At 38.3% G+C, this 23,032-nt stretch overlaps 1 protein-coding gene across 4 annotated transcripts in view; it reads left to right on the top strand.

The window, feature by feature from the left end:
* The window catches only part of septin9b (septin 9b), an 82,806-nt gene that overhangs the window by 4,749 nt on the left and 55,025 nt on the right, over nt 1-23,032 (top strand). Inside the window, exon 1 of one of the 4 annotated variants that reach the window (XM_023955395.2) lies at nt 13,874-14,018. The exons of 2 other annotated variants lie outside the window; for them this stretch is intronic. In XM_023955395.2, the coding sequence (XP_023811163.1) occupies nt 13,997-14,018 (22 nt within the window). In that variant the 5' untranslated portion in view covers nt 13,874-13,996. Of the gene's footprint in view, nt 1-13,873; nt 14,019-21,221; nt 21,495-23,032 lie in introns of those variants that run through there. One more of the 4 variants, XM_023955392.2, reaches the window with a different exon arrangement.

Genomic DNA, 23,032 nt, shown 5'->3' with positions numbered 1-23,032 from the left:
ATAAATAATCATAGGTAACAAAAAAATTACTGTCATCATTCACAGCCAAAAATGTATTTAGCACCTTGGTAAACCCATACATTTGTAGTTTCTTTGCATAACGGCAAATACTCTTGTCAATTTCACTGGCTGATTGTAGGTGATTGACACTTAACCCCGCTCCTGTCTGTCTTTTCATGGACAACTCTGTTTCTTATAGGCTAAGATTTATTGACATCAAGAGTTTAAAACGTCTTCCTTGAAGAACATTTTTAAATAAAACAAGAATTTCTGGGGTTTGTTGTAAAAGCTGTTATACAGTCAATCTCATAAATTTGGCAATTCAGATGTTTGTTTGTTTTTTAGCAAGTCTGTTCTGAAAATGTAACCTAAGTGATAGTCCAACAGAAATTTGATTATGACAGATCTGTAAACAGAATTTAAATGACTTTTTTTAGATTCAAGGCCAAATTCCTGACATTAGATCAACAAATGTTTGGCATTAACTTGTTTACAGTATCTTTTCTTCCTTAAACACTGTCATCTTTGGCTGCAGCCACACAGTTACTTATCGCAATCATTGTGTACTTTGTGTACCAATTGTCCAAGATTTGTTGACGGTCACCGCTGGTTGGCATGGTGTGGGCGGAAAGCTGCTTTCAATGAGGTTTTCCAGACAGAAAGTCCAGTTACAAATTAGCTTTCAAGGAATTTTGGTATCACTTCTGAGAGAACAAAGCAAATATTTGAACTTAAATCTCTTTTCTACTCTTTGATCATTACTGTGTCTGATCTTTCTACTGTAGAAAGATAAGCAAAACAACCTATAGTAACCACATGTCTCAATCCTGCTTTTTCTCTGCACTTTTGAGACCTGAAGGTGTCTGATTATGTAAGGAATGAAAATGTTATGGTTGAGCTGAAACTGAAAATGTTGTTCCTTAATTTGGTAACCTTTCAGGGGTTGGTTTTACGTTTAGTTGTCTCCCGGTGTGATAATGTAGGAGTTTGTAGATGTCTAAAGTTAAAAAACCAGTGGTGTGAAATTCCCTTTTGAACGGCAAATCCGTTTTGACTTCAAGAACCATCATCATGTGGGCTCTCATTTAGTGGCGTTCCAGTGGGACCTGAAGCTTGTTGGGCTCAATGAACTGGATGTGCTCATGTTGTTCCGCAGATTTGTGTAATGTGACCCTGAATGAGCAGAGAGACCCAGAGGAGTAAATGTGTCCTGTTATTCTTCTCTCCCCCCACATTTTTATTTCTCTGTTCTCTTTCTATGCATGAGAGATCCCAGTCAGATGGGATCGGCAGCGCAACAAGAATTTGATAAAAGCTTGTAGTATAAATATACCAAAATAGGTTTTAAGGCTACTACTGATTAAATTTTGTGTAAACGCAGTCTCACAGCAGAAAAAAAAAAAAAGATCTTACAAAAATATTTATATGGGTAGAAGGAAAAATGGATAAAATTTAAGTATAATGTTTGCAATTATTTCTAAAAGTTTTCTTTTCAGTTCATGAATTCATCTTCTGCTGTAATTTTCAGTTGTATCTTTTTTTTAATATTTGGATTAATCTGGGTTGAGTCAGGCTGTATCTAAGGCCAAAACGTGTGTCATGTGGTAATCATAGTGGGAGCAGCAAAACATTCTGCCCTTAAAAAAAGATGAAGCTGTCAATCATCTGATCCCCAAGAATCTTTGTAAATATGCCCCTATTTAAAAAAAAAAAAAATAATACACTCATTTACTCTTGCAAATACAATTTAACTGCTCCAATGAAAAAATCTCCTCACAATTTGTTGTATTTGTTCCAGTTTATTTATGGCGTATTCATATGAATGGTCTCTTTTTTTTTCTCTCTCTCTCTCTTTCATCGTTGCTCTTGTATGGTTTAAAAATGCTAATAAATGACAACATTGTTGTTCACCTTTTGGCTTATCCCTTCAGCGTTCGCCTCAGTGAATCAGCTTTCACTGATGCACATAGGTGGTTTGGCAGAGATTTTTACGCCTGATGCCCTACTTGGCACAACCCTGTATTATAGGCCGGTTTGCCGGCACCCATACTTGGGCTATATAGTTGGGCAGTAACATGAAGGGTCTTGCCCAAAGACCCACACTGGATGAAGCTTATCACGCCCCTTGGGAAACGAACCCTGGTTTCCCATGTGTCAGTCCTGCATGCAGCCAACAGAACCATCCAGTTGCTTAGTAAATAATTAAGTATTTATGGTTGTTTACTACATGTTGAACAGACTTGACCACATGAGTGTAGCCTCTGGTGTGGCAAATTACAGATTGGCATCTTGGAGTTTGTAACTTTGTAGGTTTTAATATAACGTAGACATAAAATAACCTAAAATGTAATGCGTTCATTTTAATATAGTAATCTTCCTAAATTTTAACCTGAAATTTTGGGTTCAAACTGCATTTCTGACATAATTGGGCTCTACTTTAAACAAATATTTAACATTATAGAAATTACCCTGTCAGAACACTAGTAGATTGTACAACTCTCTTGTCTAATCAAAGCCAGGTGTTTTTTTTTCTTTGAGTAGTTCGTGCCCCTTACTGTACTAAAGGATCTGCATAGTTTCTTAGAAAAAAAACAGCTGCATCAATCAGTCCATCCATCCTCCCACTAAACCCCATCAGTAGGTCCCACAGAGAGAAAAGTCGAGAGAAGTCAATACTGCTCTTTATTCCTCCTTAACAATGGACCTTCAATGACAGCTAAGCTGGATTCCCCTCAGTCTGAGTCATACTTTGGCCTGGATTGCCAACGCTTATGCTACAACTCCCTGTGATAATGAAAGTCCTCAGAGGTGGTTCTATTCTGATACTGTTTAATCCACTGTCTTAAAGTTGAGCCGCCAAACTGGAATTCTTTGTCAAACTAAAACCCTACTTAAAAATTGGACCACCTTTATCAGCGTTGATAGCCAAGTAGGAAAACTCTTATCTCTCAAAGCTGCATTAAATAAAAGTTCAACCAAACTTTCTGTGTTTGAACTTTTTCCTCCTCAGATAAATCTTCCTAGAGCTGAACGGCTAACTCTTTACCTCCCATTATGAGAGAAAACGATGTATAGTCTTTGTTCTGTCTCCAGGTTTTCTATCAGTTTTTTTCCTTCTGTAATTTCAGTCTTGATTAAATAAGTGAGATGCTGAGCCATGCCTGAGATGCTCTACTCACACAAAAGGGACTTTTCTCTCACTGAACAGTTCCATAGTTGTTCTGATTTTAGGCGTGCAGTCAAAGCACACGAGTATGACATCATCTGCTACCCTGTGAGGATAAAAATAGTGAGGGTTGACGGTGACGTCTCGGCTTAACAAAGCCCCCCAGTGAATAACAGAAGGGCAAAAATGGGCCACTGACGCTTTTCATGGTGATCAGTCAGCCATTTTGAAATGATTCGTCTGTTTGTAAAAAAAAACACCTGATGTTATGACCAGATGCTCACAAAATCAGGGCTTGATGCTAATGACTTTGTTAGACAGTTGTCAAGGTCAATGTGTGTTCCCTGTACCATCCATCTGTGAGTTTTAAACAATTCATTGCCAAAGACTTTACTCCAAATAAAATACTTAAATTTATTCATCTATTATTGCTACTGGGCCTCAACAAATTGATGTGGCACTTGTCCTTGGCTACTGTTTGCCTAAAGATCCACGTTTTTAATGTTTTTTTCTTTCTTTCTTTTATCATATTCTTGAAGACTTTTTTTTTCTCATAAGGACATAAAAGAAAAAAAAAAGATTAAAACTGCATTTCTAAGTATTTATTGAAATTGTTGTGAGCAGAGGAAAAAATGCAGTTTAAAAAAGCTTTTTGTTGTTGTAAAAATCTACAATTGGCAGGCCAGAAGTTCCCTGTTCTGCTCCATTCTGATGCATCCACTTGCAGGTATTTGTAGCTATATTTCAGATTTTATTTTTATTTTTTATTCTATGTATGAAATTGTAATTGTAGAAAAATAACATTTAACCCTAAGTTTTTGGAACTTTGAGATGTGAACTGCATAAAGTACTATGCAGGGCTTGGCACTAAACACAAGACTATGTTTTGTTTTTATGATAAAAAGCCCTCTATTCTAAACCAAAATATAAATGAAGAGAGATTACTGAGGTGTCAAATGACATTGACTTTGTGTGCAGTTGTTGCTCTCCTCTGAGCATGTGTGTGCTCTCAGTTTTGGGTTTCGGCATCAGCAGCTTGGCATGCTGATTATAGAGGTCCGAAGCAATAACGAACCACTGGAACTTTCTCCTGTTTCTTTTTCTAGCATCATCCCTCCATCAGCTCAGGACTACTTTGCAGATATTTTTTTGGAAAGCAAACTTTTGAGACAGGAAAAAAAGAACAATTTTAGGATTTTAATTTTCCCCATCCTTACTTTTCTACTTGCCGTGCAGTTCAGGTTGTGGAATCAAATGAAATGAGACGGCGAGAAATGTTAGAAGGGTTTTTTCTTTTTTTGGGTTATCCAATGTCCTCGCATTTATCAACTACTGAAACCGGCCTCTTATAAAAAACTTCAAGGATATTCCATTTTATATCAAATGCTGCCAATCCCCACTCATGTTTAATGATTACCTTATGCTGAGGAGGAAATAACCAGTTGTGTTACCGCGGTCGTGTAGGAAAAGGCAGAAACAAAGACTGCACTACTTGCACTTTTACAGCCTCTGACAGCCCAAATGACCTGAGAATGGGATTTAAATTGCTAGAGGACTGGAAGAAGAGAGCCTGTGTGAGTTATTCCTCAGACGAATTGGGATTTCTGCAAACTGGCTTTGAACGATGTGTTCCTCATATGTGTTTGAGTTTGCTCAGTGTGTGTTATTGTAAAGGGGTCATGTGTTATTTATTGCAGTCATTTTGCTGTTGGAGTGTTGGTCCAATGGGTGTCAGCACTTTGTATCAGTTTCTCGCTCAGGATCACCTCTGACTTTGGCAATGAGTTCAGCTCTGTGTTTGGACTAGTGATTTTATGAGCTGTGAAACATCTCCTGTGGTTGAGGATTTGTGATCAACTGTGAGTAATTATAAAGGTCAGTGCTTCTGTGTGTGGATTTTCCATTTACGTTTTGGTCTGTTTGTTTTCCTCCGCTTTAGTTTCTACTTTTGATGCTCTACTACAGAAAGTACTCGCTGTCCTTGGTAACTTCTGCAAGCTTTTACCTTCAACTTGGATTAATCAAATGATTCACTACTATCCCGTAAATTCAGGTTACTGGTTTGAATCCCAGCTAGGACTTTAAGATGTTAATTTTTTTATGCAGTTTGTGTTCCCTCCTTTTCCCTAAACCCAAATGACAAGTTTCTGTAACTTTTACAATACATAAAAGGAGCAAATGGACGAAACTACAGGTTTGAAAGCATCAATTTTTTATTTATTTTTTATTCCTTTTACAGGATAAAAATAATTGTAATGTGTTTTTCATGTTTGATACATGCAGAAGTTAATTTCCTTAAGCCTTACTCCCATGAACCTGTAGGGTGTTTTTGGGTTGTCCGGGCACGTAGAGGGTTGTAGACGGGAGGGGCTACATCGTAAGGGAAGCACAGGTTGGTAAGGAGAAGGAAGGACATGGTCAGAGGGACCGTAGGCACGAACTGGCAGCCATGCCCCTACCATTACCAAGTATGAATGAAGAATGAACTTTGAGTGCCTGGAAAAGCGCAGATAAATCCAATCCATTATTATTAAAGGGTCCATACCATGCAAAATACTACATTTTTATTTTTTATTTTTTTGCTTTTAAGTACATTTCATTCTTCAGAAAAAGGAACCCCAAAAGCGGTATTTTGATCCATCCATTTATGCATATCAGAGAATTCCTCTAAAAACCTGCTCTCTAAGCACCAGCCCCTCCCAACCCATGAAAACAAGCGGGTTCTCACATGCTGACTTAGACCAGTGAGAACAGCCCCTTCCAGGAAGAGCCTGCACTGCCAGCGCCACCTAATGCACATCTATTTTTGCAAAAATATTGATGTCATGATGATGTCATGAAATAGGTGGCACCCACACGGAGGGAAAGGTGGTGCCTCAGATCAAGTTGTTTTACTTCCAGTGTAAGAAGAGTTTGGTATAGGCCCTTTTAAGGGAGGTCATGAAAACGGAACGTACGTGTGTTGTGAAGTATTTGTAAAAATAATGCTCTAAAATCTAACATTTCGGGAGGGCCACCTGCATACACCATATAGATTTGCCTTTTTTTTTTTGCCCTCAAACAGGCTGTATCCACCCTTAAGGGTAGTTGTGACTTGGGCAATGTCCGAGTTTCCTCCCTACTCCCTAACAACTTAAAAAAAACATATAGTGCGGGACTATAGGGCCCTGAATTTTTAAAAGTAATTCGGACACCATGCTCACTTATTCATTTTGTTTATTTATTTTTTATTGGTAAATATGACCTCACAGATTTCACAAATTAAAAACCTAATAAATACGAGCATTTGAAGTCTGCTTATGAATCCACTATGTTCTGATTATGAAAATGTTGTTTTATTAAAATACATTAGAAACCCCATTTATTTATTTTTCACAAAAATTGTTCAGGCGCATTGCATTGTAGACTTTATTCCCCAGTCTAGCGAGCATCAATGCACACTAGTTTTTTTTTTAGAGACTTCTGGGAAATTTCTTGTGCACTCTAATTTGGAAATTGTAGATCTGGACAGCCCTATAAAATGGTGAATAGACTATATAGAGCACTGCAGAGTAAAGAAATCCGGACACAACCTACGGGATTAGACAGTTCACTTTATTTGGGCACCGTCTACAACGGATTACCTGATCTCTGATGTAGATCAGAGTGTCTTAGTAGAGTTGCAAGTCAACCATCTGAGGTTTGGGAACATAATGAATGCAGATTGACATTCTAGGGAAGGAATGCTTGTAAAATTATAAACAAATGTTTTAAAATGTAAATGGGGGCACATTGGGTCAATCTGAAAAAGCAATAATCCAAAATAAAATCTTCTGTAAAAAGGGAGTAGTTAGGAGATGAGTATGCTTCTCAATATTAACAGACTATTAAATGAGTTTTTCTGGGCCTTTTTTTCTTTTCTTGCCCTTTGAAGTTCATTTCACCCTAAACGAGCAGCTGAAGAGCCCTATGGGTCATTTTTGAACCTTCCATTAAAAGTTAAACATTATTTTTTAGAAGTTACTTTCACTCATTTCATATTTGTTAGCATTTTAAACCTTTCAAAGCAGGATTGTCTGACTTCACGTCTGTGTTTGCTTCAACAAATCACATACATTATAGTAAAATCTCCCAGAAGAAAGTATTTTCAGATCTTTTATTTAAAAATATTTTCATCCAAAGATTACATAATCGCCCAACATCCAGTTTGGCTTTGCTTCTGCAGATGATGTGATGTGATGAGTTGTGTCTTCTCTGTACACGCCCCAGGTTTGATCCTGTTAGCTGGAGAAGGGATGGAGTCAGACTTGCATGACAACAAGCTGATCCCTTTCTACCCCTCATGTGGGATTGGGTCGTTAAGCCCATGTATCTCTGAGGCAATTTGCCTCACGGCACCAGATCATAAGCTAAGCGTTACTTTTATGTCACTGTCAAGTCCAGTTTATTTTTTATTTTTTTAGCAGCTTGTTTCTATACTTGTGCAGTGAAAGTAGAAGTGGCAATCTCCTTTATTTATTGTTTTTACTCTTATTTTGTATTCCTTTCTCCAACAGGCTTCCGAAATGATGCTGTCTTTTCCTCTCCATCTAGATCTTCAAAAAACAAACAAAAGCAGGATTTTTAGTGCTGAAGTACTGAATTCTGTATTAAAAATGTGCTTAGATTTTCTTATATCTCTATTGTTAGATTCAAAAGTTTGTGCTCATATTGCTTAACAAGTCCTTATCCTCTCTGTAGAGAAGCTCTGACAAAGTCATACAAAAAGACAAGGAAAGCAATGAATATTGAAAAAGTAGAAGGGCCAGGATGAGAGAACCTTTGCATAACTGCTTCAAAGTGAAAACATTTGATTTGATTCTATTTATGGGTTTATTTCAAGCATTAACTGCAGATAATGTAACAGTAAAATCATAAAGATATACAAAATTCATTAAAATTTATAAGGAAATGCATTGATTAAAAAAATAAACAAAAATAAACTAATGTAAGATGCCCTTTTCTTAACTTTAGTTACTTTAACTATGGATATTTTTGAAGTGACGCATACAATACACACTTGGGTCATATTAGTTTCCTTACATACAATAATTATGAACTAAAGTCAAGTAGAGAGTTTTATTTTTTAAAAAGGAGGGGAAATAAGCGAACTTGCATAACCTTATATACATTCTCACATAATACAAAAACAATTGCCACAAATTGCAGATCAAATAAAGTAAATTGATGGCTTATTGATTGTCATTAAAAAACACACACATTGTTTCAGTAAACATTACATCACAAGCTAATTAAAAAAAATGTAGTGCTCATAGGTTGTAAAAAATTTTTTTTTTACAGTATTCACACATCCACTTATATAGAATTTGTTTTAAATTCCCGTTTTTAATATCTCTCATCTTCATATTGTGACACTAGTCACAAAACAATAGTTTTAAAAAAAATATATTTTTATTTATAGATATTTGAAAATGTTAAAATGAAGAGCAAAATGCAAGTATGTGCCTTTTTTTTTTAGAACTAAATACATTTTCAGTTTTGTTTCATTTCCAACATTTTAAACACTTTTATAGCTCCACTGTAGTCCTTTTCAGTTTTTGTATGAAGAATTGCTTTAAGAAAATACAGTAATATAAGTTAACAGACATATACTTTCATAAAAATCTTAAGTTAGCCCAATATCTGCAAAAATCAAACTAAGTTTAAGCTTTAATTTCTCAAAGGGCAGGATTCCGTTTCAGCTCTGGGTTGGAGAGTAAATCCACAGAAGAGGCAAAGATGTGAGATCATGTCTTCAGATTAGCATTCTCTTTTCTCTCCTGCAGCAAAAGAAGCTTTCAATCCATTTACCTCTTTCTCCTCCTCTTCTTTTCATCTTCCTCGTACTTGTTCTTTCCCCATCATTGTGCATCGCTGACCCTCCGGCATCCCTTTAGTGCTGGCTGGCATGAACTGGTGAGTTCTCTGCCTGACCGTAATTTAACTAAATTTAGCTCGTTTGAGTCACGTGTTTGGTCCTAGGTCGTGCTCTGAAATGACAGTTTACATTAATGGACACCCTGAGGCTCAACATCCTCTCTTAGTCACCGTAAGAAAAGATATTTAATTTTTTTGCTTTGCTCTGTATGGGGGCTGTGTTTTTCTTGCATGAGTGATCCAGCGCACGTGCCTGTGTTCGCCTCCGACCATCTGCATCATCGAATATAAATATAGACTACATGTGTAAAGAGTGTGTGTACGAGAGACTTTCAGCTTCTGTTTCAGTGTGTGCATGTATGTTAAAATAGGGGTAAAGGTTGTGCCTGCCTTAAAACTTTGCATGAAGAATAGTAGAATAAGCAAAAGGTGTTAGCGGGGGAACACCCTCATTTCTTCTTTTGGAGGCATCTCTGCCCAGAATTATGTGGCAGGCTCTAAATACACAGCTTTTGTCATTTCTGCACAAGAACACGTTTATATTAATCAATACTGTATAAAGCAGGGATGTGCACTTGAGTAGTGGCTAGCACTCTCGCCTCATGGTAAGAAGGCCCTGCCTCAACTCCCTGCTGGGACACCCCCCCCATGTGGAGCCTGCACACTGCAAAAAATGAATTTTAAGAAGGTAAAAAGATCCTCGTTTCAAGAAAGATTGTCATATTTTCTTACTTACAAATAATGTTGCCCCATTAGCAGAATTCTTTTATCTTTTATTTTTTGGTGTTAACATTTTCATGTGGTATCTTTCTCCATGATGGGGGACATATATTCAGAACATTTAAGATTAAATTTGCATTTCTGAGAATTTCAACTAATTGTTAAATGCTGCTGGAAAAGCTTGTAGGAGTGACATAGAACCTACAAGCGAAAGACACAAGGTCCCTGCTCCGTTCCACTGTGATGAATCCTCTTGTAGATGACTAGATCCAGCTGTGTCGTCATTTTCCTCGTCTGAGCTGGCGTTTGGATCAAAACTTTACAGCTGGATAGCTCCAAATATTGCTAGCTGTTTTTGTTGCACTGCTACGTTAGGTTGAGGTTGTGAGGAGGTTAAGGCTAATGAGAGATTGCAAACAGAGGGGGGGCGGGGAAAGGGGGCGGACTTACCCTGCCCAAACAGTTCTGCCCACTAGCGAATTTCTAATGAGCTCCTGCTGGTCTGTAGAAACTGTTCTAGAAAACACTGGTTTTCTGATAGGGTAAAAAATTAAAAAAGCATAATCATAATAAACAAAACAAAAGTTAAAATGGATCAAATGTTTATCGGCGTGAAGCTTTTTTAAAGATTTAATTTATTTTTAACTTTTTTGGAGTGCATGTTCTCCTTGTGCATGCGTAGGTTTTCTCCGGAAACTCCAGGTTCCTCCCACCGTCCAAAAACATGATTCATAGGTTAAATGATAATTCTCGATTGTCCCTATAGGGTGATTAGATGACTGTGCATGTGTTTTCCTGCAACAGCCTGGGGACCTGTCCAGGGCAGCACAGGCCCCAACAGCCCATGATTCCAAAAGGGATTCTGTGGGTTCTGAATATCCCTTGTGCTATCTTAGATGACCCCACCCTGACATTAACGTGTTCTCCCTACCATGACAAAGGTGGATAAAGGTGGAAAGATTTCATGTAATCCATGGACACCAGTGAAGATCACAAATCATTGAAGAAAAAAGGTTCAGCGCACTGTTTTGTGGGTCTAGTTGACCCAACTCCCAATGTCAAAGTGCCTAGGATAGCACAAGGGTTACGGATGAATATTTAATAAAAGGGGTTTCACATTTCTGCCAGCTTAGCTGCATCATTACCATGAGACGCCAATTTTTATGAAAGTGTAAGTTACTAACCACAGTTGGAAGGAAATCCCCCTATGAAATGTGTGCAGAGGGTTTGTGTTCTTGGTTTAAATGACGGGATCCAGTGGAAAAAACATTCTAATTTAATCAATCTCATCAATGATATTTTAGAGCACTTTAATATATGCTCCTGAGGTTTGTACATTCTCTAGACGCTCCACTTTTTTTTAACCACATAAAACTTTTCACAAATCTTCATGTCTCCTCTGTTAATATTACTCAGACATGAATCTTATTCTTTAAGTGTTTAAGGAAGGAACTAATTTTTCATGAAGCCCACTTGATGAGGTAAGCAGCTTTAAGAGGCTAAAACCGCTTCTGCTCTGCATCAGTTTGAAGCTCTCGATTTCACCCGAAGCCTCTGCAGACACTTTTACCTTTCTTAGTTTTATGTCTGGGATGAGTGCAGATTTGTCTGGGTGCCCTCAGAGCAGTTATTTTTGTGGATTGCTTTACGTGCTGTGTGACGGCTTTCCCGATGCTTCTGTAAGCTCTCTTGTCGTCACTCTCGCATCAGCGGGCGCCCAAACGGTTTTCTCCCTGCAGCTGCTTCTTCACCAAACACACACAAAAACAGATGCACTGACCCACTTTGCCCACATGCATACACCAACGTGGACTATTTTTCACAGTTGACTATATCTTTTGAAATACCTTGACCAGCACGTCATTTGGTGTGTTTATGTGTATTATTTTGTGATCACTCATAGAAGCTTATGAGCGGCAATTTTTCTGGAGAAATTCTGCTGCTTTAGCTGGCGTCCATGGAATTGTTCCTTTTATATTTAATTAAAATAAAAAAACCAAAAGCTCCAGATATCAAAAAGGTTTCTGCTTTCTTTCGCAATATGAAAGCATTAAAATCAAAACCAGTGCTGGACTTAAATGTGATGCAATTTCATAATCAGACAGATGTTTCTCTGAAAAAGTGGAAGTCTGTTGTCATTCCACTTTTTTTTCTTTCTGAAAAGTGAGTAAAATGCAAATGTTTCCTTGTTTCTGCATCTGACCTTAACGCCACTGACTGACGAGTGGAAAACTATGTACACGCCAGGCATGTGACACATGGACAAAACACATGTACATTTAGGAGGGGTGGGCGGATCGACCTGAGGATCGAAGGCGAAGCGTTGATATTAGCGTGATGAGATGTTTTTCTTTAATAGAAATTACAAGCTATTTACTTATGGAGTTCATGCAAGCATAGTGGTGTTGCCAGATTGGTAAAAAAAACAAGCCCAATCTGACAACACTGTCTTTCTACGTAAACAACCCCCTCCACGCTGCTGCTCAGACCTTGCCCCTCCCATTGCTGTATCGGGAAGCGGAGAGATTCATTAAAGAGCCACATATTTGCACTTTTCGCTATGTTCTTTGCAATCTGTACTTAAACCACCAAATGGTTTCTGACCTGCTATGTCTGCAGCTCATTGCTCCATCAGGGGAGGGGTCAAACATTTCACACACCTGATGTGACAATTAATGGGACTTTAAGTAAACAGTGTTGCTTTTGACTTTTTTTTTAGTAGTGACTTTATGATTTTATTTCTGATTTTATTTTTAAAATATTTGTGGTGCTGTTTTTTATTTTCATTTTTGTAATAGCTTTTTAAAAACTTTGCTCTCGTTACCGTTGCTTTAATATTGTGTTACGCCATTATTAGTGTACTTGTTCTATATTTGATGCATGTTCAGTACAGATTGTTATAATTGGTTAACATTTTTATTTACCGAAAATTCTCATTCCTGTGTTTTGTTATACACTTAATTGGAAAAAAAATCACATATTTTCAAAAATGTTTGTAATGTCTTATCTAAGTAATCAAACACTTTAAGAAAAAGTATCTGTATCGACATTGATGCCCTATAATTTCTTGGTATTGGATTGATACCCAAACTCCAAGTATTGCCCACCCCTAACATTTAGCCCATGGAGTTCACACTGGACAAGCAGGTAGGGGCTTCTTCTTCTTTTTCTTTTCCTACTGTTAACTAGCGCATGTCCGCCACCTACAGTTGGAAAAAGTTTGGTGCGAAATGTCAAAGTGGTGCAAATCTCACAAATCTTGTTCCAGGCCTTTTCTTTTTCACGGCTCTATTCCAATTTATGACTTGATGTCATATAATTCCAGCTGGGCACAAACTGCAACTATTAATTTCTCCTTCATGATCAAGTTTCAAACGGTTGGCACTTGTGTGAATTAAAAGGGACGCCATCCATATGTCACTACAAAATCAGAGTCCCTGATTGGTCAAAGTTCAACCTGGTTTAACTTTAACACATGTTCAATGACCATGCTTAAAAGCGGTCTTCAAAATGTGCGTAGGCCCGAAAGGTGCATTTGTGCGCACTTACATTGACTTTTCGTTGGGAGGGGCTGCTTGACCGTGGGTTGCTGGTCTACAAGAGGTCGACAAGCTTTTGAAGCAGGATCTTATTGTGGTCTTCTGAAGAGGCCTTTTAATTGATGCACCAGCACTGACGACTGAGGTGGTTTTGGGCAGAAAGTTCAAACATCTCCTGTAAAACCTGGTTCTGTTGGTCCAGGGATGATGGCATGAGTGAGGAAGTTTGCGGTGAACCAGTTACTCCCTGTTGGCAAAAGGACTTATAAAAACACGGCAGCACTTCAGTTTCACCAGAGCTGGCATGAAGAAAGCTTTAACATCAAGGGGACAGAAAATGCTAGTAGGAAGAAAAAAAAGACGGAAGATCTGGTGGACTTTGGATAAGAGTCCCCTTAAGAGACCGAGAGCGGAGCAGCGCTCCAGATGACCTGCACATGGCTGTGGGTGTCTGCTCCGCTCTCCTCTTTATTCTGACAGACTGAAGACATTAAAAGTTGGAGGAAGTACGAGCTGGAGAGACAGAGGGAGGAAAAGGAGGGAGGGTTAGAAGAGAGGAACAGGGTGACTAAGTCTGCAGAAAAGGGGAAGTCTCCGCACAGGAAAAAAAGGGGAGGGAAGGAAAGGAGAGAAAATCAAGAGGTTACATGTGGTTCCTTGAGGTAGCTGTTGAGGTATGGAGCGAGACAGAATAGCTGGTAAGTTGCAGCACTTTCAAACCTTTTTCACTCCTTTCTTTGTGAGGCTGCAGAGGAGGCACCCTGCTTGCATTTGGTTTTATTTGGGAGCACCCATTTGGAAACGTAAGCTCAGGTCAACCTAACCTTTGTGATTTGTTGTTATGCGTCATCAGAACTACAAAGCATTTGAAATTTTCCTGTTGGTTGAACTGAAAGTTGTGGCAAACTCCTAAAAAGAGTTTTGAATGTGTCTGACTCAGTGAACCTCATGTGATGAGCTGCAGTAGAGGACTTTGCTGAGCGACAAAGCCAAATCTCCGAGGGCGAAGTGCCTCTGTAATTGGCGAGCTTGGATACTGATTTACTGCTGACCCATTTACAAAACAGTAATCCATTGATAGACGGACACAGATTAATCTTAATTCTGCCATCAAGCTTTGCTGCCTGAAGATACGACCTGTCAGATTAAGTTTGACAGACACTGTTGGTTTATTTTAGGCTGCGCTCGATCCAGCGAGGAGCTCACGTCTTCTGATGCGATTTCATTTAAGTTAAGGAAGCATCACACTAGACGAGCTCTTCTGGCGTTCCTCTGGACTGCAGTTGCTCTTCATGAAATATTTCAAAAGAATGTCTTTAACGAACTCTCTGGTCTCTTTTTGGACAGAAACTGACAACATAGAATTTACCTCATGTTCTTTCCACTTGATGGCACTGTTGCAGCTAATTTGACCATTTTCAAAGCGGCCACCATTTCCCTTCATTCTGTAAAATGTTTCAGGTGCAGCACTTGAGCACAGAGTAATAACTGGTTTGAGGTATGCGGGGGAATGCTGTGGACTGATAACGGATGGGGGGGGGGGGTTGGGGCAGAAAGCTTACTTTGCAAAAGATCACTTTTTTGCCATCCCGACTAAGCAGTTTGTCCGAGAGAGAAAATACTTCCTCAAATGAGAGGAGCAAAGTCAGCCTGGTCAGTTGCTGCTTCCTGGTTTTCAACTTGCTCTTTCAAATTTGTGTTTGAACCCGTTGCCTTGACAGCAACAGGCCCATTCTCAACCCCACCCCTTGATCTTCTCTGCTATGACAGATGAAACACTGAACGAGGTTCTTTGACCCCTTTTATCGTTCAAACATGTGTCACTCTTACCAACACGATTCATCAGCATCCACATTCTCATCTGCTTAGGATCCGAATAATAATTTCAACATGGCACTCCATCTGTCATGTGGACACCACATTGTCTTGCTCCATTCAAGTGTTGATGCGTTTCTTTTCAAGAGAGAGATCAGGCATTTTTCCAGCTTTGAGTTTGCTGAACTAGTAATGAATAAGGGATTTGTGTGGTCTGCTTAACACTGGTTTGGCCAAAAATAAGAAGAAAGAAATTTAGTTGTTGGCTTTAAATGTTATTTTTGAGCATGTACTTAAAAGCAGGAACCACAGAGGACATGGTTTCATGATTTTAAGCCACACTTTCACATGATGACAAGTTTTTTTTTGTTTGTTTTTTTGGTTCTGTTTTTATAATTAATTTTTAATTTTTGTTTGTTAAAACAAAAAAACAACAATGCTACTAGTCAACATACTTGGACTGATGATTCATTGTTCCCACATCTCTCTCTGTACTTGCACAAGGACCACAGACCAACCAGATGGTCTGCTCCAAAACAAAAAAGTCAACATGATGGGCCACATATGGAAGATTATATAAGGGATGTCTAAATAAAAATCTGCCTCCAATACAAATTCATTTCCGTGCAAAATCATCAAACGTTTGAATAAAACAAACATGGTTTCATCTCATTTAAAACCTTACTCTTTTCACTTGATGATATTTCTTTTAAATTGAGCTATTTTAATTGGCTTTCTTCTTCTTAATTTAAATAAACTTTTTTTAAAGCAATAATTCATTTTTGTACAATAAAATGCAGTAGAAGACTTTCTTAAATTCATTTCATTTTCTGGAATTCAGCCTGTTAACCCCTTTCGATAAATTTAAACTAGAGGGAAAAAAACGTTGATCTGTGTGACATTTGTTCTATATTCTGTTGAAAGTGAAACCATGACATGCGGATATTTAGGTTCCAGTTTATTCATTTTTATTCATCCATTTTTTAATGGAATTTTGACCTGCATTGAGTGTCTATTGTTTTTTATTTCCCCTCAAATCCTGACTTTGGTTCATTAACTGTACAAGAGACATGGACTGAGTGACCCCCCCCCCCCCCCCCCCCCCCCCCCCCCCTGCATTCCAAACAGGAAGTACCTGCTGGCTCCAAGAAGGCAAAATCCCAAAGACTTCCATAGAGAAATAAACAGCTATTACTCAGTCATTAGATTTGTTAGAATAGCCATTCTTGCTCTATTACCTTTTTTTTTCTTCATGTTCTTGATAATAACAGTTATTTTGTGATACTTTATTGCAAGTTCTTCAAGTTATAAACTGGCCAATCAGAAGGTTAAATTAAAGGATGCGGTCTCATGTCAAACATTCAAAACATTTAATTGATGGATTCTCCCAAACCCCCTTTCAAGTAATAGGTATGTGGACTTTCAACAAGCTCACTTCTATTTGGAGACGGTGGTTGCCACAGAAACAATAACTTGGATCAATCACTGCTTACTGACGATTTCTGGTTCCAACATGGCATCATGAACTAACAACTGAGTTGACTTCATTTTGTTGGAACCCAACAAAACTGGATCCCCTCTGTTCAGTTGGTTTTGTTACTGTACCAAACCTGGTGGTTCTGTGACTGATCTAGGCATTGTACAGGTTTCCCAGCCACATATTTACCTTTTCCGTGTTTGGATGTGTGTTTTTTTTGTCTTTTCTTCTTTTTTTGTTTAAACATTTAATTGGTCAACTTGTGTTTCCTTCTATGGCTAATTTGCTTTTGTTTTTATCGTCCCATTTCTTAGTATGTCGCATCCCAATTTAAATGTTTTTCTTACGTATTTGTTCTCTTTTGTCCAAGCGTTGTTGCACTTTGGTTACATTTCATTTGAAATTTGCCATTTCCCACCTTGCAGAAATTAGGAATTTGTGTCACATTTTTTTCCTTCTTAGTTCTGTTTCTCTCCTCCTTCACTATAATTTGACAGTTTTATTTAAAAACAAAATACAGAACAAACAGAAGGACATGATAGGAAAAGTATATGGCGTGGAACTAAGTTTAAGTTCCTGCTTTCTCCTTAACTTCACTCCTGTGTGTCATAGGTGCTGGTATGATGCAACCACCCTGAGCCCTTTACACTCCCATCATAAAGTATGCAACCCAGCCAACTTCCACAAATACACAAATCCTGATCCAGAGGAAATTAAGGAAATCGCTCAGCTCCCCATGTTCCATAAAAGAAGTGTACAGGATATCCTCAATGAGTGAACGCCTTCTTAGTTCCCCTCCCTGAATCTCACCTCATATTGTTACTCAGATTATTATGTTGTAATGACAGATGAGGCAGCAATGAAAGCAGCCACCAAAGGGAGTAAAGGAAACTGACCAAAGCCCCTCCTGCCATCCCCAGAGGGAGGATTTCTGACGGGTAATGTTACTGAAGATGATTGAAAGCCAGGTCAGTCAGGGGTAACATTGCAAGGATAGACGGGCTCCTCTGTGACGATATCGCCCACAAATGCCTTTGCTCTGTAAGTAAAGTGCAAAAAGCAAATTGACTTGTGTCAAAAACATAAAAATTCCCTCGACTGCAAAGCTTTCCATAACTAAGAAAAAAACACCAAAGTCCATACTTTGGAGTCAAACAACAAAACTGCAGGAATTGTTTTATCGGTTTCATGATGTATTTTCCAAACAAATCAACATTTAAAGGTGTTTTCACTGAGACACCACACATTAGGTGTGAACACTTCTAAACAAAAATGACCACAAAAAAAAAAAAAAAAACAAAGGGGGAAAGAAAAAAACCTCCAAACTACCAAGAAATTATTGTGATTTGTTTTTAATTTGTTTTCACAGCACATTGATGGAGCACCAAGTGTCACATCTGATAACTCAGAAATCGATGAAGAAGTCAGATTTAGTTCCTTTAAAAAATAAATTTAAAAAAGGCTTGAAAGGTAGCATTTTTCTTTCATCAAGTCCTCAAATAATTTCCCTGAGAATCAATATGCTAAAATGAATTTCTTTTATATTCAGCCTATTACCTCTATATTGATACCAACCAGTAAAAAACGGTGTTTGCCCCACAACCCTTCATGCTCCCTCATGGTGTATTCTAATGTCATTTGACTTTATTTAGTCATGCATGTACAGCTGATTTTTTGTCTTCTGTTTTTTTTTTTGCATGCATTTTTTTCTACAAATCTTAGTGTGCAGTCAATTTTTTGCATCTACTTTCAAGGAACTTTTTTGGCGCAGTTTAGCATAAGCAGAAAGAGTGAATGCTGACTTTTCTTTTTTCAGGCATTGATGTGATCTGACGGTTTCCCTTTTTTGCATAGGAAAAAGTGTGCTTTTAGAAACTGTTTGGTTACATTAGGAGGTAGGGCTGACACTTCGCCTAATTCAAAAACTATTACAGAAAATACTAAATGAATTTGAAATGTTCAATTTTTTTGAGAGGCAAACTGTACAAACAGTGGCCTCTTTTTGCAAAAGGACATGTAGAACACCAGACCTTTACATTAAGACCCACTCCAATGAAAATTGTGTTTTTGGTGTTTTTAACATGTTCATGTAGCATTTTTCTGATGGAGGACACATAAAAAGAAAATTAAGCTCAAACTTTTTAATTCTGTGTTTCTAAATCAAATAGTTGTAAATCGGGAGCAGACAAAAGAATGCAGTTGGAAAAAGAGCATATCTGTGATGAAGAAAATATGCTGGGCCTGCCAATTTCCCTGCTCCACTCCACTCTGATGTATCCACTTGCAGACAAATGGATCCATGTACGTCCTTGTTTTCCTTGTCTGTACTGGCATCTGGTTCAGAACTGTACAGCTGGATAGCTCCGATCTGGTTGCCATTTTTGTTGCACCCCTAATGTTAGGTTGGTGGTGTGAGTGGCTATAACCGGCAGAGGATGTAAACGAAGGACTCTCTGTTATAGGCACCATGCCAAAAGTCCTACTAAAACCTCAGATGTAGAATTCTGATAAACTATTGCCGCTCTGTAGATAGCATGTCCCTAAAAAAATGACAAAAGGATTTTGATTTTGGCCTAAAACATCAAAATCGTAGTTAAAAGACAACTGGGAACACTTTTGCAATAGATCAAAAGGTGATGGGAGTGGGACTTTTAGGGAAATTAGCAAAGATTGAAAAATCTGTCAAGTCGAGAAAAGCTAAAGTGGCTTTTTTTGTCTAAACGTGGTTTAAAAAAAAAGGTGACAAAATGGTGCAAAAGCAAAGCAAACAGATTTGCCTGAATCACAGCTTTAACAGCAACTTTCCTTTCTGTGACATTTTTAAACAGATTGTCTTTCTATGAGTGATTTTTACTTTTTTTTTTTTTGGTCATTGCACCATTTATTCCAATAAATCCAGGTTAATATTAGTATGGTATTTTTCCAAATAATTTAGCATGTTTAGTGTAGCTTATATAGCACAAATTCTAGAATTGATAGACATTATATAGCAAATGCAGCTGTAATTTTGCATTTATTTAAATATTGTCACCTTCAGCGGGTTTACCTGAAAATTTGGCATTTAAACGATAAATAACTAACTTATTTTGCTAATTGAGAAATAAAAACCAAGAAATACTAGACTAGTCTGGTTTTTAGTGCTCATTTTTTACAGTTGCTGACTGTTTCTTGATTTATTTTACAGGCGAGCCACACATTTACTGGTACCTGTGAGACATAGACAGTAGCTCAGACAGACAAATTGCCTTTTTGGATCATGCATAAAGCTCCACTGAGTTTGAAGGCACTTTAAATTGAGAAATTCTTTTCGAGCCCAATAAGTTTTGTTGGTATCAAAGCTTTAAGACTTAAGTTGTCTCAATTTACCCCCAGAAGAACATTTTAAATGCGTAACAGTTTCAGCTACCAGCCTCTAGTGGTTCTAGAGGGTCAGATTGCTGTAAAATTCATTATTGCTATTAAAAGCATTCGGCTCTGGTCTTCGTCAAGACTCACTTTTACTGCAGTTGTATTGAGTCTGCATTTGTAGGCACACAGTGTTTATTCTGTTTCCAAAGCCCCTTCAGGTGTTAGGGTTAGGGGCCACTGGGCGTGCCTGGAATCCTGTTAGCTCCCCCTCATGTACACTTTTTACTCAAAGCTGCGCAGAGTGGCCTGAAAGCCTCTGTTTTCGCCAGATGTTGTTTGGTGCCTTTTTTTAAAACTTTATTTCAGCTAAAAAAACGAAAAAGTGCGATTTGATATATGACATCTGACATGCTACACTTCAGCCGTGCAGAAATGGAAATATAAACTCCCTGTAGTGCATATTTAAGAGCTACATTTCCTTTGAGTGTTTTGTGGGGATCAGCTTTTACCTTCACTTGCACGACCTTCACTATTAGTACGGAAATGGTGACAGAAACCTGGAATCAGGGTTTATTAGTCATAAATGTCACTGGCAGTCATGAGTGGCTGCAAACGGGAGGCTGCAAACTGCTGCTCACTGGAGACCAATCAGCGTTTACAGTGATGGTATCATGGTGTCACTGTTTCTGAGGTTGTGTTGCACATCCCAGTGGTGGAGAAACTTTAACGTTTCATCACATTAATTGACTTTATCAACATCTATCATCAATGTTCCTTTGTGAATGCTTACATCCCTCACTACAGTGGCCAAACGGGCTTTAAAAACGACATTTGAGGCTAGCTTTTAACAGGATTCCAGCTAATATTCCATGCTTCTTCCTAACATTGGACTAAAACGTGTGGGTTGATGAGATGACCGGTTGATTGCACAGAAATGGTGCATCACTGTTTAAACCTTCATCCAGCTTATTTCCTGTTATAGCCTTGTTATGATGGCCTTATTCTTCATCATGCACACTTGTGGCGTCAAATACGGTGTGATGACATGAAGGTATTAAAACTGGCAGCATGGCCTGCTGTGGAATTTCCTCCTTCAGAGAAGGAAATCAGACCTGAAAGCCACTCCAGTTGAAGTGTGGAGAACAGTGACAGTGTCTGCTTTTTACACAAATGCACATACAGGAGTGGGGAGGGCAGGGACACGTGCACAAATGTATACACACACAGGCCATTAGAGGAAGGGTGTGTGTGTGTTAACTATAGGGAGGAGTAGAGGGGAGGAGGCTCAGCTTTTGCCTAACTCTACAGTCTGAATGCAGCAAAACAGGGAGGTTAGTGGCAAACCAGTGAAAATAAGTTGCTCTTCTCAGAAAGTTGTGGCTCACACTTTTTGCCTCGGGTCTATTTTGGAGTTTGTTTAGAATTAACAGGAAACTGCTTCGAATAAAGACATTTTGTGAAATTCAAGGCCAGGAAAAAATGTCAGAGTCTGGAGTCAATCCACATTTGGAGGGGATTATTTCTGATTTTGAAGGTTGGTCTTTCACTTTCTACCTGATATCTAGCTTTTGTTCAAAATATCATCTGCTGTTATTGAACTGTTCCACTTCTAATTGTTTCTGTATGCTGTGAGGATATTGTATGCTATCCTACGTGCTTTCACTTATACTGGTGTGCCTGTCATCTGTTCCTGATTATGAAGCAGCTCTGTCTGTAACAGAAACAAACACCGCTCAATTCCAGCACCTGACAGCGGAACCGTCATAAAGCTGGGATGGAAACTTCACATCTGAGATGCAACATCTGTGTGATTTCACATAAAATCATTGCTAGATCTGTTTTGTTTTTCAAGGCTGAGAGGAACTTGCATCAACTTCTTTTGTCCTCCTCTTCCTCCATGACTGTATCTGTCTTCCTTCCTCACTCTGTCCCTTCCCGATCCTCCTCCCTGCACTGGTTTCTCCAGCTGTTATCCAGCCTGCTGCTTTCTGTTAGTCATCACAAGCACCTACTAGGAACTGAGGTCACTACAACTGACTAAAAGTAATCAGATTTACGTTGAATTCTTTATTTTCTTTTTGTAATTTTTTTCTCACATTCACAGCAAATCTTCAGTGCTTACGTCAAACCAGCAATGTAAATATCTTCAGGAAAAAATAAAACCTATCTGAAACCAGGGTTAGATTTAGGTCAAACATATGTGTCTTTGTTGGCCAAAGTTTGGCAATGAACAGAAAATCAACAAAGCTTGTTTTATCCCAAAAACGCTGTTCTTGGTGCTGAATTTTGGAACAAACTATTTCTATCTGGCAGCTGAACAAAAAAATCCAGTTTTTTATACATTTATTAAACACATTTGTTTTAATATAAAACTAAAAGTTGTTTTTCTGCCGCTTGCCTCTTTCCATCAGCTTCTTGTTTTATTATTTTTTTATTATTATTATTTTTTTCAGAATTCAATTTAAGCTGTTATTATTGTTTGAATCATTATGACATGACACCACCCTAAATTTCTGAGTTACTACATGTCCACACCCCCACAAGAGCACTGAGGTCAGCCACACAGATGCTGGCGTCCAGTTGTGGCGCTGAAGCTGTGGAATAAGCTGCATGATTGAGCAGCACTTGATCATTTCGAATCCCAGTTGAAGACAATTCTTTATTCACTGGTTTTCGGCTAACTTCTGATGTTAACCAATTGATTTTCTGTATATTTATTTTAAATTTGATCTATTTTAATTGTTTTTATGCTTGGGTGTGGCTCTTTTTTGGGTGGGTGGGTGGATTGTTCAGGTCCAAATTAACTAATTATTTTTTTTTCATCCCTTCCTTAAAGATTTGGGTTCTGATTGACTCAGTGATCAAGAACAAACCCAGGCCATAATTTCTGCATTACCGTGCTTTAGAATAGGTGTTTGTGCTGATTTGATTTCTCATGTTAACTTTGGTCTTGGGCTGTTGTTACCTCAGAATATAAATAAAGAACTTTGTCTAAACAGATTTCATATTGGAGATCTTGGAGATGAGGTCAGAGGCCAGACTGAGATTGTTTGGACACGTCCAGATGAGAGA

This window comes from Oryzias latipes, chromosome 1 (genome assembly GCF_053564925.1).
Source record: "Oryzias latipes strain Hd-rR chromosome 1, Olatipes_Hd-rR_3.1".
Taxonomy (NCBI): Eukaryota; Metazoa; Chordata; class Actinopteri; order Beloniformes; family Adrianichthyidae; genus Oryzias; species Oryzias latipes.
Note: the sequence above shows the minus strand (reverse complement) of the source record. Positions and strands in the feature narration are given on the sequence as shown.